The 13162-nt window shown below is 52.5% G+C and overlaps 1 protein-coding gene across 1 annotated transcript; it reads left to right on the forward strand.

The window, feature by feature from the left end:
• Positions 1-1857: 1857 nt before the first annotated feature.
• OPRL1 (opioid related nociceptin receptor 1) lies at positions 1858-12255 on the forward strand (the record flags this gene model as incomplete). The annotated part of the gene is made up of 3 exons (XM_082007329.1): positions 1858-2084; positions 11102-11457; positions 11732-12255. The coding sequence occupies 3 exons, from the start codon at positions 1858-1860 to the stop codon at positions 12253-12255; spliced, it is 1107 nt and encodes a 368-aa protein (XP_081863455.1).
• Between the last annotated feature and the right edge of the window lie 907 nt (positions 12256-13162).

Here is a 13162-nt window from a genome sequence, read left to right on the forward strand (position 1 = left end):
CATTACCATACCATTACATGTCTTGTAAAGAAGGTGCAGCTTCTGTGCTAAATATCCCCAGACATCCATTAAAGCAGAATTAAAGCAGAATTAGAGCAGAGAGGGCTAGCCCTGAATGTGTCTGCTGGGCCCAAGCAGCCCTGCATCGGGCTGGCTGTTGGCTCTGGAAGAGAAGCAGCATTTGCTGCCCAAGATTCCATTTTCCTTTTCTCCATCTCCTCCTGGGCAGTAGCAGCGTGCCCCAAACGGGATCAGACCCGCCTGTGTCTGCTTGTGCCCAACACAAACTGCTGGGCTATGGCACCTTCAGGAATGCACTACAGATGGCTGGAGGCACCAAACCATGAGCCTCTAGTTCTCAGCAGTCAATTGGTCCTTGACCTGGGATCAAGCTGGGGACAGACCCCAAAGACCCCCTCTGCACCCTCTTTGGGGGCATGGCATGCCTAGGGGGCTCGGCAGCTCTCGGGCACTGAGTCTAGCAGGGTCAATGTCCCATGGCTAAACTGGAGAGGGCAGGGCACTGTGGGGTCTGCGTGGATCGCCCCACCCGAAGGCAAGGAATTTACCACTGCAGCTTCTGAAAATGGATGTGCTACTCTAACTCTGATCCCAAGTGCAGAATGTTTTGGGTTACCAAAATGACCTTTTGTGGATACCACTAGAAGAATACTAAATAATAACAATTTCCCCCCCCCGCCAGTTCTCAGTCCTCCTTGTATTTTTGCCAGTTTCTAGGTCAAATTCCCCATTCTGCTTCTCCTGCGCTAGCACAGCGTTCAGGTTGCACAATTGCAGGGGAGGGAGGAATTCTCTTCCCGAAGCCGTATCTCCCCAGCGCCCCGACCCTTCCCTTCTTCCCGGCGCCCCTGGGTGGGAGCCCACCCCAGGCGGGCGCGGGGGAGGACGCTGCCCGTGGGCTCGCGGGGGTGGGCTCGCTTGCCGTTTGCTGCGTTTGGTTATTTATTATTTTCACCCCCCCCTTCTTCCTCCTTCCCCCCCCTCCCCTCGCTTTTCTCTTACGCAGTGGGAGAAGCCAGGCAGCGGGGCTGGCTCTGCCCAGCCGCCGTCCTCCCTCCCTCCCTCCTTCTCTCCTTCCCTCCCTCTCCCCATCCCTCCCTTTTCGTTAAAAACGTGGGCCCCGGGGTGCAGCCCCCTGCGCTGGCAGCATCCCTACCTGCGAGGAGCAGCCCCTTCCCGCCCACCCCCCCCCCGCCCTGCAGCGGAGCCTCCGGCCGAGCCCCCAGCCCGGCTTTGTGCCCCCCGGCCCGGGGGCGCCTGGACGCGGCGCGGGGCAGGGAGCCGCGCGAGGGGGGAAGCCCGCAGGCAGGTAAGTCGCCCGCGAGGGCTTATTTTCAACTTTAGGCTTTTCCTGCCCTTTTCCCCAGGCTGCCGTGGGGTTGGATCGGGGCCGGGGGGTGTGTGGGGGGGTCCGACCCCCCAGCCCCGGTGAGAGGCTGCGGCGGCTCTGGGGGGGGCACGGCGGGGGGGATTTGGGGGCACAAAGCCGCCTGTGGGGACTCACCGAGCCGGCGGGGCTGGGAGAGGCAGGTGGGGGCATCAAGGCTCGGGAGGGATGGCGTCGTGCAGCCCGCATGTCCCCTGCGCCGGCGGTGTGGAGATATGCGTGAGCTCCCCGTGTGCTCAGGATGCACCAAGCTCTCGGGTTCCACCCCGTTAAAACGCTCCTGGGGAGATTTGAGGGGGGCTGTGCTCTCCCCAGTCATAAATCATCCTTCTCCCCCAGCGTTTCTCATGCACATGCTTTGCTACGGTCCCGCACTACCCATTTGATCAGCAGATCTTAAAACTGTCTCTTTGGTGCTCCAGGTCCTTGGCGCAGGCTGGTGCTTCAGGATGGACCCGCTCTTTCCTGCCCATATTTTGGAAGACCCTGACCTGAGAAAGCTGCTGAATGACTCCTCCATGCTGAACCTGAGCTTTCTCCCCAGTAACTGGTTCAACAACGGCACGGGGGACAGCTTCCTGCCGCTGGGCATCAAGATCACCATTGTGGTTGTCTACTCCATTGTGTGCATTGTGGGGCTGGTGGGCAACTGCTCCGTCATGTATGTGATCGTCAGGTAGGACATGCAGGAGGCATGCCAGGGAGGCTCCGGGGAGGGCTGTGAGCAGGGCAGACCTTCCCCCCCACCGAATTCCTGCTTCGGGTGAAGCAGGCAGGTGCTTCCCTGGTAATTGCGACGTGCTTTGGAGGTGATGATGTGGAATTCGTTTTATTGTTTTGGTTTTATTTGTTTTTTTCCCTTCCTAGGATGTGATGAAGGTTCCCACCAGCTTTCAGCTGCCCTCTGGTGCCTCCTAAAGTTTAACCCAGAGAATGGAAGAGAGCGATCAGATCTGCTCAAAAAATGGGGCGCTTTTTTTTTTTTTTTTAAATTTTTTTGCAAACAGCCAGGCAGGGAGCTGGGTGTCCCTGGGGAGGGCAATGTGCTGGGAGCATCCCGCTGCCAGGGTGTGCCGGGACCTCTCCCTCCTGTGCTGTGTCCGGCACCCCAGCTGTGGCTGCAGGTGCTGCTCCATCTGGGAGCTGGTGTTTTCCAAAGCTGATTCTAGTTCAAGGGAAAGAGCCTGCTGGGAGGCTCAGTCTTACTTCTGCAAGGGAAAAAATAATGAATGTAGCTCTTCCAAATGTTTGGAAGCTATAGACATAAATGTGGCAGGATGCTGCAGAGATGAGGGCAATTTCTCTGGCTCCTCACGCTGAAGTGGGGAGAGCAGGAGGATCTTTGCAGAGGGACAGAGCATGGAGCCTGCACCACTCCAGCAGCACTGTCCAGCCTCCCTGCACGTTCCTGGCATTTTAAATGTCCCTGTCTGGTTCTACGGTAGTTCTAACCACCCTATTTCCTGGAATCGGAAACCCTGTTCCCCCCTGTAAGTACAAAATAAGTTTGTGCAACCATTAGGGCTGCAATTCTGTGTCAAACACCAGCAGCCCCCTCCTGATCTCTGTACCCTGTGTGTTAGGACTGAGCTTCCATTTTATACATGTCTCGGAGCAGAATCCTGGTGCAGGTGGATGCTGCCAGCACAGAAGAGACAGAATCAATTTGTTTTCTCCTCCAACAGAGGACAAAAATATTTAGCAGGTATTCAGACACTGATGAGATTAAGTCTCGCTCCTGCCAGGAGCCCTGCTGCTTGGGAAGCGTCTTCCCCCCCGAATACACACAACTCGGCTGGGGGAGATGCTGCAGAATGAAGTCTTCGGTATCACAGGCTGGTGAACGGCAGCTAAAACTCTGCTACAAGGGCAAAGCGACAGGCCTGCTCATCCGGCTACCTGCCCGTGCTCTTCCCGCTGAGGAGTTTATGGTGGGGAGAAGGGATCACCTGAGCCCGGGGGAGTCCGGGGATGGAGCGAGGAGGCTGCAGTGCAGCACTGCCCTGCTGGGAGAGCTCGTGCTTCCGTGCGGTGTAGTAGCAATCGTTCGGGTAGGCACGGTGTTTGTGGGCGCGTGGAAGCGTGGTGAGTAGCGAGGCTCTGGGAGGGAGAAGTCCCCGTCCCACGGCGGTGCGGCTCCCTGGGAACGGCAGCCTGTGTGCGTGCCGGGGAAGGGGGTCCCGGCCCCACGCGTGAACCTTAGACGTGCGTAGGAAGGAGAAGCCTTGGCAGAAGTCTCCTCCCTGTCTGCAAAGGTCTCGTGGGATGTCAAGACGTGCCCAGGGCTGTGACCGGCGTATCACCAAGAATATGACTGTCCCAAACCAGCGTCCTGGTCAGGGCGGACCTGTGCCGTGGCTATGCAGGGCCATGCTTTTTAAAAGGGTGGCTTCTGTTTGGCTCCTTTTTGGCTTTGGTACCCTCCAGTTGGTTAAATGGAAAGAATTCCCAAGAAAAGAAAGTAGGACTTAGCACTGGAATTTCCCCTGGAAATTCTTTTGTTTTGTGTCTTCTGGTTTTACTGGTTTAAAAAGTTGAAAATTGAAGACAGGCTTCCCCCCATCTCCCTTGGGCCTTTTCCATTTCTTCCCCTTCCCCTTTATCCAGAAACCCCTATATGTACAAAAAAGCCAACAGAAGTTTTAATTATTTGGGTAGCCCTTCTTGGGGATTCACCTCTGTTTTTCCCCAAAAAACTTCTGTGGGAGCCTGGAGGCACCCCTTGAATAGTGTGTGCTGGGGAAGTTCTGACTGAGCTAGAGCACGTGTAGCAGAAGGTGCTGTTTCCCCCAGTTCTCCCCATCTCCTGGGAGCCCAGTACTGGCTGAGACTAACACTAACTTGCACCCAGGGGAATGACCCTTCTGGGCTCGGTGAGTAACTGCATCGTCTGGTTATTCTGGATTTTTCTCTCCTTGCCCTGTCTGTTGAGGTCAGCAGCAGGTGCGGTGATAAACTGGACTCAATATCTCCATTTTTTGACCCTGGTCATGTATGTAGATTCATGCAGAGTTGCCACATTAGTGGCCATGCAAGGAGGATGCTGATGACTTCTGAAGCGCAGGGTTTTTCTCCCCAGACTGGAGCATTGCTGCTTCTTGGCGTCATGCCTTAAATAGCATCTTTTTTTCAGTAGGATGGAAGTGGGTTACTGGTAAGTCAACATGCGGTTTTGGGACTCGTAATCTCTTCTGTTAATGGAAAAAAAGACTGGCAAACCCTCTGTGCTGCACCCCTTGCATCTGTAGGTATGCTGCACCCTACAGAAGCTCATTTCTTTTCTTTCCATGCTTATATTTCACCAGGGATAACCGGACTTCAACATGCTACATAACTTACAAGAAACGGGTGTATTATCTTCCAGAAAAAGAATGGTGCGGTGACGTAGACAGTAATTGTTTCCTGTTTTTGAGGGATTTGGGAAATACAAAGACTCTAATATCAGCACTCGAGGAAATTGGAGGCATCAGGAAGGCTTGCTTTTCGTTCCTCTTGAATGAGCTTTTGCAGCACAGAGGGGAAAAGTTTTAAATCTCCCGGTATTTCACACAAAAATACAAATTCAAAGCCTCCTCTGGGTTTTCCCCTCTGTTGTAGAACTCAGCCTACACCTCTGTTATATCTGGAGTGATTTAATGTTTAGAATGCTTCATTTATAGACAGTCATCATGTGACTGTCAATCCCCTTCTAATGCTGAGCAGCGCTAATTGGGTAAGACGGAGAAGGGCTCTCGTCGGGAACCCGCTTTCCTGGACAGTAAAGGGCCTATTGTGGAAACCTGCCTCATCTGCGGCTTTGTTCTGCTGGCTCATCGCGGAGCTCCTTGCCAGCGGAGATAATGCCTTCCCCCCCACCGCCTCCTTCTGCTGTTTGTCTCTTCTGCATATATTTCCTGTACCGCTTCTTACTGAGCGCGAAACAAGGAGTTGAGCACGAGGTGGAGAGGGTTTGGGGTGATAGTGGGGGAAAGCAGGCTGCCAAGGTCCCTCTCGGCTATTAACTGAATTTGGCAAGGCTGGATGCCTGAGAGCTTTGTTTTTAGGAAGAAAAGAGAAGGGGAATGCATCGTTCTTGCAATGGCCACGGGGTTGGATGACCCATGGGCATAGGGCTGGAGGTGACGCCGACCCATACATGAGAGCAACCAAAGCGTTGCTGGACGGGGTGTGCCAGGGAGGGACCAGGGACAACATGCAGCTTCTGGCCCAGGAAATTCTCTGTTGTCCCCTGCTCTATCGTGGTGCTCAGCAGCGGCGGTCTGGAGGGCTCCCTTCCTCGGTGTTGGCTCTGCTTGCCTGGATCAGCCCCTGTGGGAGCGATGCCTCGTTCCTAGGGCACCTTTCTGTTGGGCACCCTGCGAAGTACTGGGGTGCTCGGCTCTCCCTGTTGAGGAACAGTGTTTCAGAGCATTTTAAGCAGCTGTTTAGGCAGATTAGGGCTGTTGGGCCCCTACACTTCCATTTGTTGCTTCCAGGTGAAGCTTTAGGAGGAGGGATGTGATGGGGAGGTGCCTGCACGGGGCTGCCGGGGGATGGCTGCACCAACTGTTCTTCTGCTTGAAAACTGCATCAGTCCCTGAGAAGAGGGTGCGGGCAGCTGGCTGTGATGAGACAGGGAAAATGGAGTTAATTATGACATTGCAGAGATGCTGATTCCTTAATAGAAAGCTTTCTAAGGGAAGAGTCTCCACCAGCTGTGTCTCGGAGCTGAAATTCAGGGAGTGTTTAACGTGGCGTGGGCCCAACGGACACCAGTGGGGCCATCCGAGACCTCAGCTCTCTCCAGATCTGCCTCTCTGAATTTTTCCTGGAGGAAAAAAAAAAAAAGAGGATGATTGTTGTAGTTTGTGGAGAAGAGAAGCCCACACCAAGAGTTCTGTGCTGTGCAGAGCGACTGGAGCCGGGGGAGGACGGCAAGGTGAGCAGGAGGGGGACCCGCTGCAAAGAGCTCACCCGGGCTCATGGGGGTCTGAAGTGGGGGCTCAGCCACATGGCTAACGCGGCTCCTGTGACTCCAATGTGTGCTGGAGGGCTCTTGGTTTCCCCGGGCTTTGGTGGGATGAGTGGAAGGGAATTGCCCATGTGCAGCAGTAGTTCCGTGGTGTTTAATGTGGGGCTCGGCTCCCAGTGCTTTCCAGGGACTCAGTGATGCCCAGCCGCGTTGAGGACACGAGTGGTTCAGCAGAGGCAGGTCTGGCGCATGAAGAGGGATGAGCGCGTCTCGCTGCAGAACGGACGCTGGCAAACGCCCTCCTTAGACCAAAGCAGCGCTCCCGGTGGCCTTGCGCCCGCTCGGGGGTTGCGTGAGCATCCCCGCCAGCCCCGGGCAAGCGGCAGGGGCTTTTGCGGCAGCAGCCACCCGGCCCCCGCCCTCAGCAAGGCAGCGATCGGGGCCATGCCGTGTCCCCATCTGCGCTGGCCCCCGAGAGAGCACCCTGAGGAGGGAGGGCACCAGTGTCACCCAGGCACGGCAGCGAGACCCAAAGGGCAAGAAAATCATCTGTCCCAAAGCACTGCTGCTCGCCCTCGCTGGCGACAGACTGCTTAACCCCTGCTCGTCAGGCAATGCTGACAGGTAATTAATTGGCTTTTATATGCCGGCATTGCTGGCTGCTTTTGCTGTAATGTCTGGCTTCATAGTCCAAATTGATTTAAACTTGCCCTTCTTTAATTCTCTGCGTTTTTTTCTTTTTTTTTCCCTGTGGCCTCTTGAACCATTAAAAATAAGCTGCCTTGAATTGGGTACTTTCAGGATGGGGGGGCTCTGAAAAGGTGATCAGAGCGGCAGGGACACAGAGAGCATGGTGTGAGCATGTGGCTGGGAGGACACGGGTCACGATGGTACGTGCCAGATGAAATATCAGCTTCATGCAACCTGTGGGCCAAGAGCGGGTTGGGAGCTGAGGTGTCGGTGAACCGGTGCTGATTTCCCCTGTCAGAGCGCGGGAGCAGCTCAGCAAAAATCCTCCCCGAGCTTTTTCTGCTCTGTTTTGCCTCGCTGTGTGTGTCTGGGGAGGGTGGCAAAGGCTGTCACTGATGCCAGGGCGTGGGGTGGCAACGGAGGGAGCTGCTCGAGGTGAGGAGCACCGTCTGCATCCCGGTTCACTGGAGCTACCAGTATCGAAATCGGGAGGCTCCAGGAGGCAGAGAGCTCCTGGTGATAACGCTCACTGCTCCCCAGGGCTGAAGGCTTTGCTCTGGTCCTTCTGCCCAGGGGGTCTGCAGCCCCGTTTCGGGTTGTAGGTTTGTTGCAGCCGGCTGGTCCTTGGCCCCGGGGCGTCCGGAGCCGCTCGCTGCCGTGTGGCCTCACGGTGGCCGGGTGGGATGCAGGGAGTGATGCTAAAGCAACGGGTCCGCAGCTCGCCCTGGGGCTCAGCCGGGGACAGAAGCTGTCCTTGTGAAAAACAGGACCTCAGAGCCCGCCTGTGGAAGGGCTGTGTCCTACCCATCTCCTCCTCTCCCAGCCTGCGGGTTCCCCTCGCTGAAGCACCGCTTGGTTCCGGGTAATGCTGCTTGAGGTCCACTTAGCAAAAAGGACGGGGAAGCCGAGTGCTGAGCTGGTACCCAGATGTTTTTCCCCTTAGGCTTCAGCAGCCGGGAGAGCAGAGCAAAGCGATTACTTTTGTGACAAAGGTGGAGCCGGATGGAGAACTGCCCTGTGGGAGATGCTCCATTAGGAAATTGCCTCCGTGACCGAGTGCAAGAAAGTGGCTCAGCGGGGAGCTAATGTCCTCCGCGGAGGCCACAGGCTTATCCGCACCAGAGCTGTGCCGTGGGGCGTACCTTAGGTGCCTCCTAAAGCCCGAGAGTGTAATTTGTCTTTTTTGTGCAGATTAAGAAAGAGAACACTCTCAGTTCCTGGAGGAAAGGAAAAAGAGGTTAATCCACAGAGAAGTGATTAATTGATTTTTGTTTGTACTGAACATTCTGGAAATGTTTGGGAACATTTGGGTTGGTTGGGATAATGGCTGTTGGCTCTCGGCGTGCAGAGAAAGTGGAGCTAGAAGTAATTAATTAGGTGTAAATTAATTTCCCCACCTTTCAAGAGCACAAAATCAGCCTTAAAATCCACTCGAAGGTGGCTTGAAGGAGGTAAGTGGGGGGCCAGCCACCCCAGCATGTCCCTGTGTCGGAGGGACGGCGGCTCTGCCCTCGCCTCGAGGAGGGGGTGAGGAAAGGGGCAGCAGAGAGGGATCCGTGCGGGGGGAGAGCGGATTTTGCAGGGTCAGGCTGAGCGATTGCGCCTGGACGCTGAGCTCTTGCTGAGAAGTGTCTTGGCGAGGCTGGCAGTCTGCATGCCCCAAGCTCAGGGTTGGCTGAGGTGCCCCAAACTTCTCGCTCTGCTGGGGACGGGGAGAGCAGGGAGCCGGCGTTGGTCCCGGTGGATGCTGGATGCCTCCAGCCTTAGTGGTAGAGGTGGGTGGATCACTGCTTGTTTCTCCCACTGCTCAGAAGGAAAATCTTTGTAATTTTTTTCTGTTTCACAGTGGTGAAGTTGCCCATCATTGTTCAAAAATGCGATTTTTATTCCCTGAAGTTATAACATCGGTAAAAGAAGTCAGGGTTAGAAGCATGTTGATGAATTGCCTTCAAGTCCAGTCTTCCTGGAAGGGTGGACTGGAACAAGCTTGACCTTTGGGAAGCTTGGATGAGCCCAACCAGGTCTGCAGGACACAGGGAGAGACTACAGCTCCTAGGGGATCTTTGCTAACACAGTCTTAGGTGACTGAATAATTTCCTGAAGCCTAAGCTCACAATATGTATTTTTGTGTGGGCTGATAAAGAACAGTGATTTCATTTCTTAATTTTAATTACCACCCACCCCCCGCCCCCCGACCTAGAGGGGAAAGTGTCTGAATCTGTTCACAGACCCATCTCATGCTCCCTGCGTGCATTTATGCCAACTGCAAGAATTCAAACAAAAAACGCAAAACTCACCCACCTCAAGGTGGTGCTACCCTGGGGTTCACGGGACTGGAATCTGTTTGTTTCTGTGTAATTTTGCTCTGGAAGTCCCAAAGCATTAAACCCCTGGCAGCTGCCTGGTTGTGTTGGATTTGCAAAGTGTTTTGCTAAGTTCATCCTTTCACAATAGGAAAGACACCAGTATTTTTCCTCTGCTGCTTTTGGTTATATAAGTTTATCTGATCTGGGCTGGCTTTTAAATAACCTGTGATTTCTGGGCTGGGAGGAGCCTGACTCAGGCTTATGTGGGGACCTCAAGTGTTTACATCAATGTTCACCAGCTCCAAAAGCTTCCCGTGTCTTTCAAGGTCAAACGTAGGATTGTTGATTCTTGCTTTCTGAAGCCACAGTCTGGTAGCTGGCACTTTCAAACATCTGACTTCTAATACAAGCACAGCTTAGAGCTCTGAGAGGGGTAAATACCCCCAAACCCAACAACTTTATATTCGGGATTATGGATTCCCTGGCTGTTATTCTTGCAAACTTGGCTATGCCACCATGTGTCTCAACAGAGTTCAGAGCGTGGCAGCGATAATGTTCCTCTGAGCATTCAAATAATCTATCAGGAGCTGAAGCTCAGATCGTCAGGGGAGGATACAGCGCTGAGGATTGCAGTTGTGAGTTTGCTGTTCTGAATCAATTTGACAAAAAGAGCTTTTTAGGTCAAATCAGATCCCATAATACTCCAACACACATCAAACTGCAAATAGCGCAGTAGTTTATGGGTTTAAGCGTTACCCTCAAATGAACTTGCCCTTCGTTAATAACACACATCATTGTCTGCCATTTCTGGCAACATTTCTGCAAAGGCTGTTAGTATAGTAAATGATAGATGAGCTGTAGTTTTAAAATTATACCTATTTGAGCTCTTATTCTGCCCGTGAGAGGAATATCCTGGAACTGAAATGTTAGAGTCAGTCACAGTTGAGCTTCCGTTTGTGCAGACTCTGCGTGTATCTTTGGGCAGGCAATCGCATATTTCTTTGCATCATTTCCCATGTGGAAAAAGGAGATGATTGCCATTACAGCAGGTGAATCTTGTTTTGGGGCAGTCAGTTCATGCGATAAAAGTAATCTAGAAATGACACAACCCCTTTGAAATAGAGTTGACTCATGACTTTATCCCCAAACTACCTCTTTAGAAAGATCCATTGTGATATTTTGATTCCTGATACAAGTCTCATTCCTCACCAGTTTTTAGCTGCCACTGGCCAGGGCTGGCCATCTTGCCCATTGTGATTTAATAGCTCACATTGGCCATAGTCTTTGGCTATGAACCCGTACAAAATGACTAATCAACTTACCCCCAGACCATATGATGCCTTTCAAATCAGGTTACCAGGTAAAGCTCTCACCGATATTTATAATAATGAAGCTATATGTGATGAAATCCTAGATTAGTCTTGCTGAAGTCGTTTTTCAAAAAGCACTGTCTGAGTTGACAGTCTCAGGCCTTTCATGGTCCTCACTTGTGGTCTAAGGGAATAAGCCTCTGCCCATGAAACTGGTTGCGAAGGCACCATTTGTGGTGTTGTAGGAGATGGGTTGAGCTCTGTTTTAATAAGCACAGGAGAGGTAGAAAGGAAGGGGTGGTGTTCAATCTCTTTTGTCACGTAAGAAAAACACAGCATCTCCCTCCTAATGTGACAGAATGTCTTCAGTAGACTTCATTTCCTTGCCCGTCATGGTCGGATGGAGCTCTAACCATTGCTCATTCCTACATTTCAGATTCACCAAGATGAAGACAGCAACCAACATTTACATCTTTAACCTTGCTCTGGCTGATACCTTGTGCCTGATGACCTTACCCTTCCAGGGTACAGACACATTCCTGGGCTTCTGGCCCTTTGGCAATGTCCTCTGCAAGATTGCTATCTCTATAGACTACTACAACATGTTCACAAGCACCTTCACCCTAACGATGATGAGCGTGGACCGCTACATTGCTATCTGTCACCCTATCAAAGCACTAGACATCCGCACCCCCCACAAGGCCAAAGTGGTGAACGTCTGCATCTGGGCGCTGGCTTCTGTCTTTGGCATCCCAGCGATGGTGATGGGATCTGCAGAGAATGAAAACAATGGTCAGTAAGAACGCATCCATGGAGTGGGAGGTGTTGGTGGCCAGGAGAGCCCGTGGGCTTGGGGAGCCATTGGAGAGGGGTACCAGTTTCATCAGTGTGTTGAGCTGCCTGCTGTAAAAGCCATTTTAACTCTTTTCTCTTGGCCCTTGCCTCTCTGCATCACTGCTACTGCTTTTCCAGTATTAAACATGCCTAAACTAAATGGAATGTGTAGATGCTTTTGTTCTTGGTATGGGTTTGCTGATCTTTCCTCTCTTTATTTTTTGACTTGCAGAAATTGATTGTCTAATTAAACTCCCTTCACCTGTGGATTACTGGGATCCAGTGTTTGGCATCTGTGTCTTTCTCTTCTCCTTTATGATCCCTGTGTTGATTATCACCGTTTGCTACAGTCTCATGATCAGACGACTCAAGAACGTCCGTGTCCTCTCAGGCTCCAAGGAGAAGGATCGAAACCTCAGGCGCATCACCCGAATGGTCCTGGTGGTGGTGGCAGTCTTCATAATTTGCTGGACTCCTATCCAGATTTTCGTGCTGGTCCAGTGCTTGGGTGCCAAGGCAGAAAGCGAGCTTGAGCTGGCCATCTCCTGCTTCTGCACCGCGCTGGGGTATGCCAACAGCAGCTTGAACCCCGTGCTCTATGCCTTCTTAGATGAGAACTTCAAGGCGTGCTTCAAGAAGTTCTGCTTCCCCACCGCCTTCAGGACCGAGCTCCAGATGTCCAACAGGATGTGCAGCATCGCCAAGGATGTGGCCTATGCCTGCAAGAACTCGGAGGGGACTAACAATCCAGCCTGACTAGGCATGGAAATTCCCATGGTGGCTGTCGCCCAGCAGAGTCCGACCACCCCCACGTCAGAGCTAACTCAGATAACGGCTCTTTAGCAGGACCTCAAAACTGAGAGGTGAGAAACCGAGGAAACAATTTTGGGGGTTGGGAAAACTGGATACTGCAAGAGCACGCAGAAAAAGTGAGCCCGTTTGATGCATTTCTAATTCCAGTGCACCCTGCACTAAGGAACGTGTTTGAAATCAGCTCTTTGATTCCTGAGAAACCCTGGTGGTTTGCAACATTATGGAGAATTCAGGAATTAAGGGTTTAAAAAGGGCATTGATCCTGGGACTTACACTTTTTCTGCTGGGAGACAGACAAAATGTGAACTCCTTCATTTCTTTTTTGCTCCCTGAGTTGTTTAAGACACTAACAGCTCCTGTGGCTCACCAGGCGCTCGGGTGCGGGTTTTATTCCAGTGGCATCGCTCTGAAATTAGACTTTGCTGAAGCCAAAGTGGGCAGCAGCTGTCAGACAAAATCCCAAGATCGTCTCCAGGATGAGTCATCAAGAAGAGAAGGATGCGGGGAGGGAGAGGAGGGAGAGCGCTGGCGGAAAGGGAAATTCAACCTGCCCGTGGCCGGCAGCCTGGGGAGGACAACGTCGGCTCCTGCGGACGGGGTCCGCACTAAAACCCTCGAGAGGGGAGCAGGGTGGTGAGAAGGGACTGTCAAAACTGATGAATGTAGCTCAGAAGAGGAGGAAGAAAAGATGGATGAAACGAACACAAGTCCTTGTTTACATGCTGCTATTGCTTTTTTTCTTGAATCCTGTATTTCTATTGTAATAATGGACAAGAATGTGCCTGTACATCCACGTCTCTATAGTGCCATAGGTACGGCTATTATTGTAGGGTTGCATCTTGCCAAGCAC

This window comes from Phaethon aethereus (genome assembly GCF_964289735.1).
Source record: "Phaethon aethereus genome assembly, chromosome: 16".
In the NCBI taxonomy this organism is placed as follows: Eukaryota; Metazoa; Chordata; class Aves; order Phaethontiformes; family Phaethontidae; genus Phaethon; species Phaethon aethereus.